Source organism: Gopherus evgoodei, chromosome 4, assembly GCF_007399415.2.
Source record: "Gopherus evgoodei ecotype Sinaloan lineage chromosome 4, rGopEvg1_v1.p, whole genome shotgun sequence".
NCBI lineage: Eukaryota > Metazoa > Chordata > Testudines > Testudinidae > Gopherus > Gopherus evgoodei.
Window position 1 is genome coordinate 25,594,614 of NC_044325.1, and position 20,523 is coordinate 25,615,136.

Here is a 20,523-nt window from a genome sequence, read left to right on the forward strand (position 1 = left end):
CTGAACAGTGTCTTTACCCACATGGGTTTTGATAAATAGCAATTGCAGATTGAGTCTGTGAATTTCCATTATTGAACACAATGACCTTTGCTTTGAAGTTAGCTTCTATTTCCTGGCATTCACAAGTAATTTATTTACAGTGATATACATAATGCAATTGCCTGCCAATACATTATAAGAGGGATAGATAAGTGAAGCAATACAAGTATCATTCATTAGTATTCATGAAGTTCTAACACCTGAATATGCGCACACTTTGATCTAGGATTATTTAATTACAGGGGCATACATAATATAATGTGATAGCAGTCAACAGGTTTATAGATCAGTGAAGGCAATGCCATTAACATTCCCTTTGAGCTGATCTAACACAGGCAACCTGCTAGACATCATCACAACTTAGACTCTCACCCATGTTCAGCCACAAACTTATTCCATGTATTCATCAGCCAAATTTTTCAAAATAGAGGTCTTGTAGTTAGACTCTGAAGTCCATGTGGAGGCACCAAAGTGTGGGATTTTCAAAAGTGCCTAAGTGTCTTAAAAGTGAAAGACCCATTAACTTCAAAGTATAAGTAAATGTATTAGAAACTGGCCCTAAGCAAACTGATTGGTACTTACTTGCGAGAGACTGTTTTCACTTTCTAAACATTACTACAAATTATTTGCATGAACAGAGTGTTTTACCCCTATTAATAATTATGCTGGAGACTTTCAAGACAAAAGGCAGTTAGGTGCTTAATTCCCCTTGAAAGTCAATTAAAGCTGAGATGCTTATCTGTCATCTGTGCCTCTGCAAATTTCCTCCTACAAAGACTCATTCTGTGTAAGTAAATCAGTGGTCACCCAATACCGTCTCTATGTGCAATATAAAAGTAATTGAATATTAATAACACGCAACAAGATTTATCAGGGTTCAACCTGTCAGTCTCTGGAAAAGCCAATCATAGATTGTAATGTAGTGGTGGCCAGCTCATTCTAATGTCTTACCGCCCAGACCGCAAGCTGTTTTTAAAAAAATTTACAAATGCTTCAAAGAAATCCACAATGATTGACCCAGATTAGCTAAGCACTAGGCTAAAGAGCAGGCTGTTGACCAGCTGCCTTTCTTCATCTCATTTTATGCAGTTAAAGTTTTAGCAAGCTTTGGACAGGTTCAATCACTGCTCAGGTTTGAGAGATGATAAAATGCCAGCACATATGAGGTTTGCAACATGATCCCCTTACGGGAACATCAAGAACAGGATTTTCATACCTGCCAAACTGAATGTGACATTTCCACAGGCCAGCCCTTTCATTTGCATCAATGAGACTGATTTCAAAGGGTCTGTGCACACCTCAGAGCTCTCCATGGATGGCAGGGAAGTCAGCAAGTGATCTTGACTCTGAGGATGACAGAACTTTATTGGAGAAATTCCTCCAACTGCTGAAATTGTTGTCCTTCAAAGCACTGAAGTGGGTCTAAAAGTTAGTATCAAAGAGACAACCTTTTGGCTGACTTCACTTACTTTGAAGGACAATAGTGTGAACCTTCGCAGATCCACTGACAAACAATTAGAGTATTAAGTAGGTCATTTTGTTCATCTTGATACTCATTTATATTCTTAATCCATTACGTTCTTTATGCCCACTCAGTTATACACATAAAAAAAAACAGAAGCAGATAGTCTAAATATGGTGGTCCTTATTCTAATCCACCAAATATAAATGGTTCATTAATCTGAAGACAAACCCAAACGCTATTTTGGTGTTTTTTGTTTGCCACAATCATTTATGCACTGCATAGTGACACTAGAAGCCAGATTTAGTGCTCAATGTTAGTTATGAGGTTGCCTTGCACATACTGTGAGCTGAGCTTTGACCTGAAGGGTCCTGCTTATTTATAACCTGAAGTGGTTTCCAGTTCCTTTGTATTCTAAGGTCTCTGCTGTACAATGATTGATAGTTCTTTGTCTGTTAAGGTTTGCTTTCCATTTACATAATGAACTGGCCACTTCATATCCAAGAATAATATGGATGGGATTTTCAAAAACCCTCAGAACTGATCTCTCTCTGCTCGCACTGCATAATTAGGCTAATGGTGAGTGCTTTTGAAATTCCCACCACATATTGTAACAATCTATCAAACTATAACAAGGATGTGGTATGTTGTACTTCTGCCTCACAAAATATATTTTCATACCTATTAAGACTCAAGGTCCAGAAATCTGGAGATTATATGCAAATGACTCAATGCCTTCATTTGCAAATTTGCATGTTTAATTATTATGTACTGCCTCATTTATGTACGTGACAGCAAATGTCCTAGATACCAGAATTTAAGTCTGACATGGCTGCACCATGAAATAAGCTTGAGAGACACAGGAAATGTGATGTTCCTGGCTGACTCTGCAATCCCTTTGGATTGGTGCCCTGATAACTCAGGCTGCTCTTTGAGGCTTTGCCCCTGATTGTTCCTTGTCCTGCACTGGGTGGAGGACTGTGGTAAGATTGCTAGCCCTTGTACTGCCTGCTGCTTGCTCTGGATTGGAAAGGGGATCTGGCTGCATCTTGTCATCTGCTGGGGATGCTCTGGCTGGGCTGCCAGCTTCTAAGAGGCTCAAATTCTGGCACCTTCTTGCCCCTTGATTTCCGGTGGTGAGGGCTCTGGTTCCCCTGCTTGCTATCCCTTGGCTGGGGTGAGCCTCTGGCTGCTGACTCATCATTACTGGTCATAGGTTGCCATGGCCAGAACCCTGTCCTATGCTGCTCCAGGCATAGTTCTGAGTCTATGGCCATGGGTGGTTTAGAAGACTATCAGTTAGAACCCTCCTAGTTGGGATCTCAGGCAGCAACCATAGAAATCCTGCCTAGAACAGCCCTTACCTAGGGTATCTCCGAATCAGGAGATTGATGCTCCTGGTCAGGAGCAAAGGAATTAAGAGCTGAGAATGGGAACCTCCAGGCCATGACAGGAGATTGACCAGTTCCATACTTTGATGAATGATTTTTATTTATTTGGATTTTAAACTATTTTTATTTTAAAAAAAATGCCTATGCACGACTCTAGGCACTTTAGCACCTTAGCTAATTATACAATGTGACGAACTCAGCCAGTCAGAAATCTACAGAAACTCATTTCCACCCCTTTATTGTTATGGAAAGCCCTCTCAAAAACCCTATGGAACAGGTGTATTTTGCAGCACGCCAACAGGGGTACCAAATTCTGTCTGTTTCGGACCAAGAAGAAGCAAGCTTCAGAGTCTCTGCATCCTCACCAGGAATGGCCTGCCAGCTACCCATTCCCTTTTATAATAAAAGGTATGCAACTTGAACACCACTGCAGACTGTAGCAGTGGCCTTATGGCACAGGAAGGCCATCCCTAAGCCATTTTAGGACTTTATAGGTCATAACCAACATTATAACTTCTACCCAGACACCAATAGGCAGCCAGTGCAGGTCCCAGAGCACTGGTGTCATGTTCTCAGTGAAGTGTCTTGCTCAATAAACAACCCACTGAGTTCTGCATCAGCTTGAGCCTCCAAATGGTTTCAAGGAATAGACCCATGAGAGTGCAGTTCAATGGGATATGCTTGATATAACTATGATGTGATTGGAAAAACAGAGACTTGATGGAGTAACTCACATGACTGGAGCACTGTCATGGCATTTTCAGGAAGGAGAAGTGGGGGAGAAAAGGTGGAGGAGTTGCACTGTATGTAAGAGAGCAGTATGATTGCTCAGAGCTCCAATATGAAACTGGAGAAAAGCCTGCTGAGAGTCTTTGGGCTAGAGTAAATAACCCAAAGTTTAGAGTCGCTTTCCCCAAGTTTAGAGTTGAAAGCATCACTATAAGATGAATAGAAAGCTGACTAGATCGTCGGGCTGAATGGGTAGTGATCAATGGCTCAATGTCGAGTTGGCAGCTGGTATCAACCGGAGTGCCCCAAGGGTCAGTCCTAGTTTTGATCAACATCTTCATTAATGATCTGGATGATGGGATGGATTGCACCCTCAGCAAGTTGGCAGACGATACTAAGCTGGGGGAAGAGGTAGATATGCTGGAGCAGGGGTCGGCAACCTTTCAGAAGTGCTGTGCCGAGTCTTCATTTATTCACTCTAATTTACGGTTTCGCATGCCAGTAATACATTTTAATGTTTTTAGAAGGTCTCTTTCTATAAGTCTATAATATATAATAACTAAACTATTGTTGTATGTAAAGTAAATAAGGTTTTTAAAATGTTTAAGAAGCTTCATTTAAAATTAAATTAAAATGCAGTACCCCCTGGACTGGTGGCCAGAACCCAGGCAGTGTGAGTGCCACTGAAAATCAGCTTGCGTGCCGCCTTCAGCACGCGTGTCATAGGTTGTCTACTCCAATGCTGGAGGGTAGGAATAAGGTCCAGAGTGACCTAGACAAAGTGGAGGATTGGGCCAAAAGAAATCTGATGAGGTTCAACAAGGACAAGTGCAGACTCCTGCACTTAGGATGGAACAATCGCATGCACTGCTATAGGCTGGGGATCAACTGGCTAAGCATCAGTTCTGCAGAAAAGGACCTGGGGATTACAGTGAACGAGAAGCTGGATATGAGTCGACAGTGTGCCCTTGTTGCCAAGAATGCTAGCTGCTTATTGGGCTGCATTAGTAGGAGCATTGCCAGCAGATCGAGGGAAGTTATTATTCCCCTCTATTCAGCGCTGGTGAGGTCACATCAGGAGTATTGCATCCAGTTTTGGGCTCCCACTACAGAAAGGATGTGGACAAATTGGAGAGTCCGGCAGAGGGCAAAGAAAATAATTAGCGATCTGGGGCACATGATTTATGAGGAGAGGCTGAGGGAACTGGATTTATTTAGTCTGCAGAAGAGAAGAGTGAGGGGGGATTTGATAGCAGCAAATACCTGAAGGGGGATTCCAAATAGGATGGAGCTAGGCTGTTCTCAGTGGTGGCAGATGACAGAACAAGGAGCAATGATCTCAAGTTGCAGTGGGGGAGATCTAGGTTGGATATTAGGAAAAACTATTTCACTAGGAAGGTGGTGTAGCACTGGAATGATGTACCTAGAGAGGTAGTGGAATCCTTAGAGATTTTTAACACCGGCTTGATAACACCCTGACTGGGATGAGTTAGTTGGGGTGGGTCCTTCTTTGAGCAGGGGGTTGGATTAGATGACGTCTTGAGGTCTCTTCCAACCCTAATCCTCTGTGATTCAATGAAGGGCCTGGATACCAGTGGCAAGGTCCACATCTGAAAGGAAAAGTCAGAGTCTCTTAACTAGATTCAGTGGTAAAAAGCTGATTGCGTTACTGCTGCACTATGATCATCGAACAGCAGCTGGGGGTCTGAAATCACCACTGAGTTGCAACCTGCCATAACAGATAGTGGACATACTCCCTCAGGGATTGATAATATCTCTGCCGTATCTTCCAGTGGCATCACTTCTGTCTTGTTAGGACTGAGCTTCAACCAGCTTGTTTTTATTCATGCCCCAAGCACAGCTGGATGCTGGCTGAGGCACTGAACTGCATTGTCCAAGTCAGGATTTGGTGTCATCTGCATACGCAAACACAGCACCCCACACCTCTTTGCTAACCCTGATACTGTGTTGTGTTGATATTTTGGACCAAATTCTCTTTTAGTGTAAGCACCATCGACTTCAACAGAGCTGTGCCAATTGACATCAGCAGAGAATTTGTCTCTATCTCTCTGCCTCAGAACTGCTGACATTAATAATGTCATTTCTAATTATGAGAAATCTATGCAACTTTTTTAATAAATCAGTCACATTTGGGGAGGCACCAAGGCTGAAAAATGTCAAAGTGACAAGCTATCAGTAACTAAATTAAAATGGAAACATTATTCAACCTTATTCAGTATTATTCAATGTAGTGGAAGGTATTGCTGCCGGACCACTTTAATCTGCCAGTCCTTTTCATATGCAGCCATCGATATAGGATATAAATTCTAGTTTGTCCAAAACCTTCCAACATTGGAAAATAGAATGGGGCCCAATTCAGTTCTATTGCACAGAAGTAACAACTACTGAATTAAGAGAGACTGAGAGCAAATGGAAACTCAACTGGTTGAGAATTCATCAGCTGCAAGCGATATTTAGTGCACTGTGTCTGTCGTATACTGGAATATCTTAAAAATGAAATCTGCATACAATAGACCTTGGGTAAAATTTTCAAAAGCACCTAAGTGACTTAGAAGCCTAAGGCCAGATTTTCAAAGGTATTATTAAATGCCTAAAAATGCAGATCGGCACCTATTATGATTTTCAAAAATGCCAAAGCAGGTTAGGCACTTTACTCCCATTGATTTTCTGGTCAGATTTGCAAATTCCACCAGATGCCTAATGCATCTTTAGATACCTAAATGCCTTTGAAAATCTAGCCCTAAAGTGACTAAGGGCCAGATCTGTAAAGGTACCTGGTGGGATTCACAAAAGCACCTAGGCACCAAGCTTCCATTGAGCTAGGCACCTAAATATCTTTAAAAATATATCCCTTAGGAGCCTGCGTCTAACAGAAAGGCAGTGGGGCTCAGGCTTCCACATGCCTTAGTCTCTTTTGAAAAATAAGGAGCTTTTTAGCCTTTGGCTTTTCCACTGCACGATGTACAAGCCATCACCAGCACTGGCACTAGTTGCCAATCTGACTGGCTATCTGCTCGGCGAGGCCAAGGCCAGAATGGTCATGGAGACTGAACTACCCTTTTACCCATAAATGGTCATTCCAGGTTAGGGTGATGGGACAGTCTGAAAAAGCAGACAGTCTGGAGAATCTTGGACTCTCGTTGCCTGTCCTGTCCCGTTTTGTCGATAAGAAGGGAGCTTCAGTCAGCCTGACACTTTTTAAAACAAGCACCAAGTTCCCTTCAATGATTTTAGAATGTGCTTTTCTTTGAAGAGCTGCTTAGTATGTGAAGTTCGCCACTTTCTGCTTTCATAATCTCTTTTTATTGTAGCCGCCTGCTCCACTACCAGATAATTAACCTTGATATTTGTTCGGTGCCCTCAGGACACCTAACTCCCACTGCTGTCAATTATCAGACAAAGCTGAGCCTGTAGTGATGGAAGACTTTTCCTTGACTCTGTCACACTGATACACATGGCACTTGGGAAATTTAACTATCTAATACAGTTTGCTTGTTGGAGAAGATCCTTCACAAGTTTTTAAAAGAAGTAGGCCAGTGGTTATCTTGCCCAGTATTCTGATTTGATAATTGCTGTGAGCAGCATTTTGGTGAAGGAGTAGTGTCCCCAACCCAACATCTCAGGTTTGTCTTGCATGTTTCTCTCAGACAGCTATGCTGAAGGGATCACAATGAAAGAGCTAACTTACTGTGATTGGGATCTCTCACCCCAGCGCTTTGAGAGCCTAACCCAGCAGTCCTTACACAGGCAAAGCTCACTTTGAAGTCAATTTCAAAGCCTGATTCATAGTCTATTGAAGTCAATGGAAAGCCTCCCCGCCCAGCTCCACAGACTTGTGCTAACAAGGCTCACTTTAATGAGCTAGAAATAGCTGTGTAGATGATGTGGCTTGGGCTGGAGTTTGGAATCTGAAGTCTGGAGGTGGGATGATGGGCTTCAGAGCCCCAAGGGCAGCTCCAGGCACCAGCACGCCAAGCTCGTGCTTCGGGCGGCAAGCCAGTGGGGACACTCTGCTGGTTGCCGTGAGGGTGGCAAGCAGGCTGCCTTCGACGGCTTGCCTGCGGAGGGTCCGCTGGTCCCGCGGCTTCAGTGGACCTCCCGCAGGTGACACAATAGGTTACAGGCCAGTTACACCTTATCTTGTGTGCTGATTTGTTTTCAGCATAAAATGTTGCTATAAACATGGGTATCCTTGCAATGTAATCAGACCAGTGGGCAGAAAAGAAAGTGGGGAGGAAAAAGTTCAAATCATTTCAAATTTTTTTCCTCTTACTCTTATCCCAATCACAGTAAGTTAGCTCTTTCATTGTGATCCATTCTCCGCTCATCAGGCAAATGAACTTTAGAAACAAAGAACCTGATCTGTCTCTCTCTGGGACTTCCTAGAAAAGTAAATGGTCCTGCTATTTTCTGTGACTATTTGCTTCTCCTGCTTGGTGACAATGGAAGCAAAGGATGTGATTGGAACATTTTTTTGGAGAATTTTTTAGAGTGAAAGCCAGGGTTAATCCACCTCTCCAGGTTGGAAACCACAGTGCAACCTATGGATACTAGAGGATGATCAGTCCAGATAGTCTTTCATTTGCCATTTCATTCCATTGTCTATTTGTTTTTCTGAATACATTTGGCCTTCATATTTACACAGCAGATCACCTAGTGCGCTGAGTGAAAGTAGCAGCTTATCTGGAAGCGGATAGGGAACATACTTGATTTAGGTTGTGCATCCCTCTGGCTTTGAAAATGGCATCATGCTATGAGTATTTTTCAGGAATTATATCATAATGGAAAAAAATACTGACCAATCAATTTTTTATACACAGGGTCAACATTACGAAGAGGAAAAAAGGGCTTTAAGCCACGAAATAATAGCACTCAATAATCATTTAATAGAAGCCAAGGTGACAATAGATAAGTTATCAGAAGATAATGTAAGTATTTAATTATGGATACTTCTTAAGATTGTGTGTGAAAGTGAATTATGCGAAACATTTTATATGTAATTATAGAATCTTTACCTATTATTTACAGTAAATTTGACTTGTCAGTCCTAGGATCAGAAATGTTACTGTTTAGAATTTCTTTCACTGAATAATTTTAGCTTTTCTTATACTTCAATTACTGTGTTGCTGTGACTGTTCCTTAGGGTTTTTCCTCTATTGAAAAAATTGTAAGGATTTAGGGACACTAGATTTAAACATAGCTATAATGCAGTTTTCTAAATACTTTTAAAAGGTGTTATTCTGCTATTGGGTTATATGTAAGATTCTGTGGCGGTCACTGAGCAGACTGATGGAAGCATATGTCCCTAGGTACTGTGTGGTGAACGTCCTGCATTGCACATAAGTGTCAAAGAGAATTCTACAGATGATTACGGTTCCAATATATGCCCCTAAAATGTTACTACCTTTCATTTGATCTTTTCATCTCACAAAGAGGATCAGATCAGCCAATCCTTACTCATTGGAATGGCACTCCTAGCATTAGTAAGCACTATTTGCATGAGGAATGGTTGCAGGACTGACCCACCTTCGCCCCAGAATTTAGATTTTCCCCTGCTAGCTCATGGTGTGGTGTTGTATCTATCTCTGTATGAAATGAAACATGGAATATCCTTTGCAGCTGTTATGCATCTCATTAAATATTGCTGAAAATTATGCATTTTGAAACTGGCAAAAAAGCTCATGAAATCGTTCTCCTGTACAAACTTCAAAGGATGTGGCAGAGAGGGACAGATTGTATGTGTTTAGTTCATTATAATCCCACTCTCCAGATGGAGATATTAAGAAAAATACTTATGCTAGAGAAGACATTATAGTCTTGTTAGGACATTCTTGCATGGTCCCATATGTATATTTATAAACCCTTAATCATATTTGAGAGTATCTTATTCCACAAATAGCCCCACTGAGTTTAATAGGACCACTCATACAAGTAACATCTTACTAATGGGAGCAAGGAGTTCAAAATCTGGTCCTTAATTTGTACCACAATAAGGGTGTCAGAAAAATGGAATACATTTGTTATTCCCACTATTCTAATACCTGTAATTAAGAGGACCCTATAAGTACAATAGGCTTAATTCGGGTTACAAGTATACTGATGATGTAACTATGGTGTAATTCCACTGAAGTCAATGGAATTTTTCCAGATTTACACTAGTATAAATTAAATTGGGTAAACATCTGCCCACAGTTATACCCCTGCAACTCCACTGACATCCATGGGATTGCATGAGAGCAGGATTTGATCCCACATGTGAACCAATCACAGTTTTCAATTGTGGTGGTTTCAAATAGTAAATTGGATTGAACTAGAATATGGAGCATCCTCCAAGAAGCTGTTGTTGTTGTTATCACTATTCTTATTCAGTATTTGTATTGCATCAGAGCCTAGAGGCCCCAGGCAAGCCCGAGGTCTATATTCATCTCCTCATACCCCAGAGTGAGTCATGTTGGGCAAAATCCTGCCCTCTGGTAATGGAGCTGCATTGGCGAACCTGAGGGGTGAATTTGGTCCAATGTACTTTGCTCAAGAACTACCACATAAATCTTCCATATTATACATAATGTTAACTAGAGAAGCTGTTGAGCAACAGACCCTTATGAGACAAAGAGCATATCCTTGTCCTGCTGATATTTCTTAAATGGATGGTATTTTCCCCCCACACTATGGGGGATCACAGTATCTTAAATTCAGAAAATATGGGATGGAATATGAGACGCCCTATGATGCCACTTACTGATTATTGCTCTACCTGCTACACTCTTGGCTGGTTTCCATCCAGAATTATATTGTATTCAAAGAGATGATTGATCCCAGTCAGGTAGTGTATCCCGTCAAGTTGGGGATAAGGTACATCCACTACATTCAACTAATGTGATTTTCTACATACATTTTTTAAAGATGTTTAATATTAAAAAAAAAGGCTCAAAAATTTGTTCTACACTTTCCGTGGCCATGTCTTCACAGACAGTGGAGCAGCCAGTCTTGAAATGAGGGATGAGACATAGGAACGATTTCATTCTTGAGTGCCAAATTGTGCCATTAGGAATCTAAAGTAGCTGTCTTTGGTTTTATATTGTGCAGTAATGTGCTGGACATACGATATGTATGAAAAATATGCCAGAACCACATGCACATGCAACAGAGATTTTGTTTTTAAATTAAATGTTTAGATTCCTACTGTTTGCATCTGTTTTCCAGAGTCAGGGTCTGAGTCACTAACATCAAATTAAAAACAGAATTACCTGGTAACCGTTGTTTACTTTATATATATATATAGTCTTTGTATTTGAGGCAGAGAGTGAGAGGTATATAGAAAGCCTAATAAAATAAAATAAAATAAAGCATCATAGTTTGGAAACATTGTTTAAGGGCATTGGAATCAGCAGATGTAGATCCAACCAGACCAGAGAAAATCTACTTCTGTCTTTCCCACATTCATAGCAAGGTGATCCCAGGAGATTCTTGTGGGACTGATTCTGCATATTAGCTATATTTTCTCAAAAGTGGTATTCAGAAAAGAGACTTTTCCCCCTGGTTCTTTTATAGAAAATTGACATGTTGTTTTTTAAGAGAATAAATAGAATGGAGAAGTCGACGTGCAATGAAATTACAGAATTAGCACCCAGGGAAAAAAATGAAGCTTTTTTAATCACAAACACATTTTCTCTATAAACATTATAAAATGTTTACAAGTTTTGCATGGCCTGGTCTCTGTAACACCATTCTGTGACACATCTATGCACAACTATAGGGCTTACTTCTGAAAATAAGCTTCATCAGTAATGGCACCTTAACAGTGGAACATTGTGTAAGCTGTATATCAGTGGCCCTATAGATGCTGCATCAGAGAATAGTCATGTGTGCTAAAATAGTACAAAGCAAGACTGAATATGGAGTTAAGCACAGATTTCTGTTCTGGATTCCCCCACTAAACAGGCTGCAGGAGCCAATCAGCACAGAAAGAACGTAACTAACCCATTGATTTATCTTTCCTCAGTGTGAAATCCTCTTGCTACTTCCTGGTTCATTAAATGTAGTGCAGAATGCAACTATATTGCAAATATCTTAAGTCTCATTGCAAGTCATATTTGATGTTGCCAAATGAGGCATTTTGGGATATCTTTAGTGAACCAAGAAGTACCCAGGGGAATTCACACAGGGAAGAAAGAGACAAAAAAAATTTTAAAAATAATGTTAAAACAATTTCTATGATGAATTCCCCCCCCCCCAACCTGATGAGACTATTTCAGGTATCTCTAAAATGGGATCTAAGTGATTTGGGGAATATTCAGTACAGAATATTTATGCTTACGTCAAATTTCCTTTTTATTATGGAGTTCACCTTTATTATAGTATTCAGTTTCTCAGGCATGCTTACTATGTAATGCTGCATTCCCCATGGTAAGTATTCACCCAATACTCTAAGTTGGAGACTGATGTTTTTTAAGTAATACTGTTTAAAACTTCTCTTTCTGGTTCCTTCTTCCATCCCCCTCCCCCTCCTCCCTTCCTTCGATAACCAGTAGAGCAACATTTCAGGAGCATGTACGAAAAATAGAAACCTAATGAATTAGAAAAATCAAATGTGCTCTGCATTTTCCCAGTGTAAAACATAGAAAGTTTGCCCAGAAATGGGAGGAAGAATCAAAGCCTTAGGTTAGTTGCAAGCCATAAAAATCAGGCTTTTTTTGTTTTTTAGGAGCTCTATAGAAAGGACTGCAATTTAGCTGCTCAGCTGCTCCAGTGCAGCAAGAATTACGACAGGGCACATAAGCTTTCTGAGGTAATGTGATCAAACTCAATGAATATACAAAGAAATAATGTTTCTTGGAAAACAGAATATTCATGTGTGATCAATCCGAAAACCTGTTTGCCTTTAAAGCTCTGATTTTTTTCTCCTTTAAGAAACAGAAAGGGGTGTATATATCTGTTGGTTTTCTATACAGCTGAGCATGGGTGCTGGAACTAGGCGTGCTGGAGGCACAGCAGCACCCACTGGCTTGAAGTGGTTTCCATTATATCCAGGGTTTAATTTTGTTCAATGGCTCTCAGCACCCCCACTATACAACTTGTTCCAACACCACGGCAGCTGAGGGAATTGTTAACAAAATTCAAGCTTAAGATGAAACTTGATATTTTCTTTTTCGAAAGCCCTGGTATAGTTTGGAATGGGCCTGTATCGATCTTGTGCAAAAGGAAAAATTTTAGCATAATCAAAGCACTAAGAATGTTCAGGCCAGTAAAATGATAAAGAAAAAATGGGATCCTGCAGGCATCAAGGTGTCTTTTCAGGATCAATTTTCCCCATCAAGCTATTTCCCAGCACATACAAGTACATTCCAAAAATCAATTTTAAAACAAGCTAATGGGAAAGGACATCTTTTTCTAAGGCAACCAGAAAACCCTCTTTGATTTCCAGAGTGCAAACTTTGGTTAAATTAGACTTATCCCTAAATCTTCCAAGGAGCAGAAGTTTGAGAAGCTGACCCTTTCAAGTTGAGGCAAATGGTTTAAAAAAATCATAATTAGGGCTGTATTTGTGTCATGGCATGGTACAAATCATAGCAAAACATAAGGAAAAAACCATGAACATTTAGCCACATGTCCACAACCTAAGGTGAAGTCCTGGCCCCACTCACTAAAGTCAATGACACTGTCATTGGCTTCAATGGCGACAGGATTTCGCTCCGGGTTTCTAAATCATCTCATGACCTCTGAGACACTTTCGGCCTGATCCTACTCTCACTGAGATCAATGGGATTTAACAGGAGCTGGGTCAGGCCCTTACCTGTCTATTCTTCATTCTTATGGATGGGAATCTCAATGCAGGAGATTGGTCTTTTCCTAAACCAACTTTTGGAACTGTCTTACACTGGGCAGCATCTCCAAGATGTATGTTTATATGGCAGAGGTTATTGTTACTAACACACCAATTTCTTCCAGCAGTTTCATTAGCACAGGGCTCTCAAATTGCCTCATTTTTTGCAGTTTTTTGATAGACTAGTGCAAAACTAAATATTACATGTATTAACTATTTCAATATCAGTATAATGCTGAGAGATACTAAATACATCTGGTAACTGAGGCTGTCTGGTCAATAAGGACGATGATTTACTGGAACAGAGGCAGAGCTTCCAAATGTCCTGATCCTGCAAATGATTGTAGCTGAGAGCAATGTGGTAAGCACTGTACACGATCCCAAGCATTTCCAGGATTGGGCCCTAGGTAGACTCAACACTGACTGAAAAGTATCCAGGGTGATGTGTTGTGGTGGAGGCTTTGTTGGTTGGTTAGTTGGATTTTTGTTTGGTTTTCCCCCCTAATTTCCAAAAGCTCTGTCATCTGTTCAGCTGAAGAGGCAAATATACCATTTATCACTGCAAGCATTTATTACTCAGCAACTCAGTATATTGTGAGGAACAATTATTTCTTTAAAAAGATTAAATATGTGGATGCATTGCAAAACATTGAATATCTTGACAAATCCATGAACAAGCCATTTTAGATGACACAAGAATGAGAGCTCTGGTATGGCATATCGCTAACATGAGATCAATACTATTTTAGTAATTCCAGCCCCAGTGAGTGATAGCCAAAAAGGGGTCGATAGTTCTTTTCCTTAAAATACTTCAGGATATAAATATATATATATATATATATATATATATATATATATATATATATATATATATATATATATATATATATATATATATATATAATGCATAAAACAGATCAAACAGTAGTGTAATTATTGCAGTATGTTCTCACAAAAATGGTACCTATCCAGGATAGTCGTTTCACTCTAAATAATCTGTTTCTTTTGCAATAGTAACCACATCTTTATGATGATTTACATGATCTTATTTTCCAACTTGTTCTTTCAATCTTTGTTGCATCTGTAGTTACTATTACTAATATTTCTATCTGCCAGAGTATCAGCAATATTACATACCTTATTTCAAATGGAGGACACATGGATTAAATTAACAACATATGAAGTAACTTAACATGGAAGGTGTATAGATTAAAAAGGACTGTCCTCTTACACCAAACTAACAGGCTTGCCATTTCACATCACGTCATATTTTGAATGCCTTAAGGTCTCTGGGTTAAACCAAGTATAAAAGCTCACAAGTGAAGCTGGAAAATGAGGAACCGTATGTTATACAATGTGGAATCCACAGTGCTCACCCTTAAAAACTTTTGCCATAGAATAATAGGGATACTTACTTCAATATTTGCAGTACCCCTTATGCTACTGTAGGAAATACAGCTATTTATTTATTAGCAACCTTATTTAGTGATATAATGCAACTGGTAAGCTTTTAAGAGTGACCACTGTATAACTGATATAAAGGAGCAGAATAATTTGATTTCTGGTATTTAGTCATGGTTGTAAAAAAGCATAGTAATAGTGATGGGTGAATCTCAAAAGGTTCAGTGTTTGGGGGTCATGTAAGAATCCAAGGGCTAGATTCTCAGTTGGTATAAATTGGCACAGCTCATGGACCTCAATGGAGCTGGAATGGTTTACACCTTGAACACGCTGAAATAAATAATACTGTCTGGTTCACTCATTCATCTGTGTTCCATAAGTGTAGCTAGACACCATTAATGACTTTCTTCCTATTTTCCTTTCCCCTATCACTTCTCTATGTTACAGCTGCCATCTGACTTCCAGGAGAGAGTCAGCCTCCATCTGGAAAAGCATGGATGCAGCCTTTCTGTACCCTTGTGTCACGCATCATTTGCTGATAACATACCAACGTGCGTCATCGCTAAGGTACTGGAGAAACCAGACCCAAACAGCTTGTCTTCACATTTGTCAAGTACATCTGCAAGGGATCACTCTTTTCAAGACTCTGGTGGCAAACTTGGCCAAAGGCCCCAATACAAGTCTGACATCTACTGCAGTGACACTGCCCTTTATTGCCCTGAGGAGAGGAGGAGGGAGAGGAGACAAAGTGTTGATATGCAAGTGAAAGATGTGGGGTTTTTGAGGTCCCAGAACTCTACTGACAGCACTGTAGAAGAAGATGGCTTCCATTCTAGCTTCTCTCATGAAGCCTTCCCAGAATATGTTACCTCTTTACCAACCTCGAGCTCCTACTCCAGTTTCAGCGTTACCTCTGAGGAAAAAGAGAATGCCCAGGCCAGCACTCTGACAGCCTCCCAGCAAGCAATCTACCTGGGCAGCAGAGATGAAATATTTGAAAGAAAGTCATGTTCTAGTTATGAACATCAGGGAAGTCCTAGGTTTGGCAAGTCAAAGTCCGTACAGCAAATGGAACTTGCTGATAACAGTGAGAACTCTCCCACTTTTACTAGGACTCTGCCACCTTATGCTAATGAGCCTTTTCATTTCTCAGCCATAACAACACAGCAGGCATTGGCAACTCAGAAAATGCGTAACGACTGCATGAGCACCCATCTTTCAGAAGAAGACTTACCCGGGAGGTGGAGGCAGCTGAGTGTAGAGGACATTGGTGCATATTCTTACAGGAACGCTGGCAGACTGTCACCCTGTAGCTTTTCGGAGCAGTACTATAGCAGCCCTATAAAAAAAGCAGAAAGCCGAACAAGCCCCATCTATGCTGGTTACAAAGGAGATAGCTTCTCAGAAGGAGAAGATATCTGTCAAAATAGACTTGTGGATTCTTGCTTCCTCAGAACAGACAGTGGCCTAAACATTGACATCAGCACTAGTTGTAAACAGGATAAGTTGCCCTCTTACAAAACAAAAGAACCAAGAGACCAAAAAAATGACAGGATCACAATGCAGTTGTGCAGTAGCAAAAATATTGAGAGTAGCCCAGCGTTGAAAAGAGAATATGTTGATGTAAGCCCAAACAGCTCAGCAGAATCCCTCAATCAGAATTCAATGGAGGCTTCAGAGATCCATCAGTCTTCCATGGAGCAAGGAAGCCATTCAAGCCTTCACAGCAAACCACAGCAGTTTCAACGGACTGGGAGCACTGGTTTGAGTCGGAAGGACAGTCTTACAAAAGCACAATTATATGGAACCCTTCTAAATTAAATAGCTTCCAAAACTGCAATAAGAAAAAACAAACAACATTTGATATTTCTTTTGAACGACAGGGTTCTAAGAAACAGGATTATTATAAATTATATATTCATAATGGTACTTTATGTTTAAAACAACAATCTGTACAAAAACATTACACAGCACTTTTCACACAACATCCTTTCCATCTGGAAGACCACCCTTTCTCCCCTTTTATAAACCTGAAATATTTTTATAAACAAATGGTATTTATTAGATTATCCTTAATCTAAGCTATTTGAGCAGCAACCTTTTTCCTTCAAGTAGGTTTCTTATTTATTTTTGTGCATGAGGCCATCAGTGCCTGTACTCTTGGAGGAAGAGGGTAAAATCATTGTGATGACAAAAATCAAATCAATTCAATAAGATACCATCAACTCTGTATTATGTGAAGCTGAAATGTATGAGAATGGTGAATTTAAAGAAGTATATTTTTAAATGAGAACAGAAATGAACCCTAAAAGTTCTTTCATACAAATGTATTTGAGTGAAAAATGTACACACAAAGTAATACAAATATTTTGTTCTTTTATTCCATTGTGTTTCTTCTTTCCTACTTTCCCTTGTATACTACCTCAAAGTAATTGAGGGTTTCTTGGTCACATATTTTCTGTAGGCTTGCATTTATATTGTCTAAAATGCATGAATTGTCATAATTAGTACTGTATTTTGCATTACTTAATAAAAGACACCAGTGGAAATATTTTGATTTTGTCCTCTTTAAAATATGGTATATCCTGGGGGATGCAATTATTCACAATTGTTCTCTGTGGGATCAATCCTGAAAGGGGTTCCTATTAAATTGAGTGGGAGTTAAAGGCACACAGCACCCTGCGGGGTTTACTCAACACCTTCCACTATCAGAGAATCAGGCCCTATTTAACCCTCATGAAGGAAAATCTCCAGATAATATAGAGTCCAATAAATGTATGGCTCACCAATTGCTTTTGTGGTGCTTTCTTTGTGTTTGCCTTTTTTAATTATCAGACTGAAAATCTCAGGCACAGATGAGTTATTCCACAAAATAGGGATGACTGTAGCAAGGGTGATTTCATTATGAGCAGCGGAAAATGGCCTGAAAGAGGACAAGACAAAACAGCTGTATTATCTGAAACCCAGTGACATATGTTCCCAAAAACAGTTAGTTCACCATCACTGCAGGCTGCTAAGCTCACTAAGATGCTAGCGAGGGCCAATGGTGAAATAATTCAGAGAGACCAAAACAGCATTAAAAGATAGGTCTTAAACTGGCAAAATACAATTTCATGATTAAGATACAACCAGTTACACAGAGTTCTTCCAAACTGACCACGCCCAAATACAATTTGGAAGAGGAAGTTTAACCTGGGGATTTCAGACTTGTAATTTAATCTTGTTCAAATATACACTTGTGTCGCCCTCAGTTGGCTTCAGTGGGAGAGGAATGTACGCGCTGAGGAGAAGAATTTGGTCCTTAATATCCAATTGAATTGTACAAATAGGATTTGATGGACAGTGTAGTGTGCACTGGTAATGAGCACTGTAATTAATGGTGAAGAACAACGCCCTCTTCAAACACCTACTTCAGTCACTTACGACTTTCTTAAACCAATTCCTTTGGGCATGGCATGTTCCATGACTGGACGCAACCCGAGGGTAATATTTTTTTTCTTGTGTGGTTCAGTATTTTTCAGAGAGAGAAACATTTAAAGCTATACAATAAAATCCTGGCTCATTGAACTTAATGGGAGTTTTGCCATTGACTTCAGTGGAGCCCGGATTTCACTCATAATTTTTGCATTTGCCCCTAAGAATTTTCTTTGTTGCAATCCCTCCACTTAACAGTGTACTGTTCATAGGGTCTCAGAAGGCAGATAGAAGAAGCAAGAAGAGGAAAAGGATACATGAAAGTGAGTCCCATGGACTTCACCTTGGTCTTTAATGGGAGTACTCGTGGAATAAGATATTACTCGATGCTATAGTAAAGGTGGTAGAATGCGGCTCTAAGTTCTTAAATCACCCAGTCATATCCACGGACTTCATCTCATATGGTTTATAACCCTGCGCACGTTTATGATGCCACTGAATAGAGGCCACTTACTTAGTGCGATATAGACCCAACACCCAATGAGCTCAGAGTGGAAAGTTAAACTACTTCTCAGATAACTTAACTGACCATGTAATTCATATTACATACTAGAAGAAAATATCGTCTCATCTGGCTGAAAACGGATGAGTCTGATGAGTCACACAAAGCCAGGTTTTCAAGCATGCAGCAGCAACAGCCCCCATTGTTCTCTGTGTTATCAGCTCTTTAAAACTGGCGCTTATTTATGTGCCTAAGTATTTGCTGAGCTCTTTAGACAACCTGGCACTAAGTTCCCTTTGTTCTTTGAAGGTCTATAATGTTGTGGGGGGCTGTCACATCTTGCCACCTTTACTCATATTGAGTAGCACCTTATTCTGAGAACGGAAGTCCATTGAAGTCCATCAAATTGCTCATGGCATAACGTACCCTATGACCAGTATGAAGAAGTGTGACAGACTCAGGCCCAAGGTGAATAATAGCTTTTCTAACCCTCTAACCTTAAAAGGCAAATGGAAACTGAAAAATAATTCTTACTACGAGCTCATTCAGGGATATAGGGTTGCAGCCAGTCTTTTAAAATGATCATAACATATTTGAATGAGACATATATTGATTTCTTGGTTCAGTGAATATGAAGATTTATTGGCCTGACAATTAAATATTGACTAACACAATGTAGAGGTCAATTTTTACCTCTTGCACTAAATCTTCATATTCACTGAATCAGAAGCCAGGAGCCAGTTTATTAATTCCTCATTAATATCATTCATCATTTGATACTTGTGTAACTACTACCCTTAGCAATTCATGGACAATTAGGTTTATACTATGGAAGCTTTTGTGTGCCTGCTTGTTTAAAAGATTTTACTATTCTTTCACTCTAACGTAGTGTCAATACTTGCTTGCATACCTCATTCAAATGTGTTATAGGAGCATCCAGCATATTTGGTCACAGTTTATACATGCTAGTATGCAAGACTGTAGACTAGATTTGGGCAACATTTTTTGAACAAAATATTTTTTCATTGTGAAAATAACCTTTTTTCTTAAAACAAATGTTTTCATGCAAAAGTGTCAATACTATCAACATTTGTTTTATTTTTGCAAAAATAAAATTCTGGTATTTTCAGTTGAATTTAGTTGAATTTTAGTTGAATTCAGTTGAATTTTATTATTAAAAATGTTGCCAAAAAGTTTCCTGCCATTTTTCATTTCTTGACAAACAGATTTTTAGTAAATAGAAAATGTTGATAACCATTTTGATCACATCTTAAATAAACAATTTAGAACAAAAATAAAAATTCAGTAATTTGTAATATAAAATGGGTCCATTTCAAACTTGTCAAAAATTGTATTTTTTTTTCATGAAACTATTTTTTCATTTTTCTACCAACTCTAGTTTTGACTAAGAGGTTTCCTTCTCTAGCATGAGAGGTCTAAGATGTAAGAAGGTTGGGATGTCAGTACGTGGTGGTTTTTCTTTATGTTCATTTGTTAGGTTTGTTTTTTGCATATTTTCACTTCTTATTTATTTTAGCTTGGAATCAAATCTCCCGAGAACCCCTTATCACTGAACATATCCTTGGTGTATGCAGTTACAGGTCACTAAAGGTAACTGAACAACTTTCTTTATGCTGTTTTCAAAACTCTCACTTCTTAGGTTTTGCTACTGATTAATTACTCAGTTCATCAGATGCACTGATATTAGCAATGCTGTGCTTCATCATCACACAGAACATGA

The 20,523-nt window shown here is 39.5% G+C and overlaps 1 protein-coding gene across 5 annotated transcripts in view; it reads left to right on the forward strand.

Annotated features, from left to right (window-relative positions):
• Positions 1–17,420, forward strand: part of BEGAIN (brain enriched guanylate kinase associated) — a 252,168-nt gene extending 234,748 nt beyond the window's left edge. For all 5 annotated transcript variants that reach the window (XM_030558745.1, XM_030558749.1, XM_030558746.1 and 2 more), the window contains 3 exons: positions 8,463–8,570; positions 12,347–12,430; positions 15,314–17,420. In XM_030558745.1, the coding sequence (XP_030414605.1) occupies positions 8,463–8,570; positions 12,347–12,430; positions 15,314–16,687 (1,566 nt within the window). In that variant the 3' untranslated portion in view covers positions 16,688–17,420. The remainder of the gene's footprint in view (positions 1–8,462; positions 8,571–12,346; positions 12,431–15,313) is intronic.
• Positions 17,421–20,523: the final 3,103 nt, after the last annotated feature.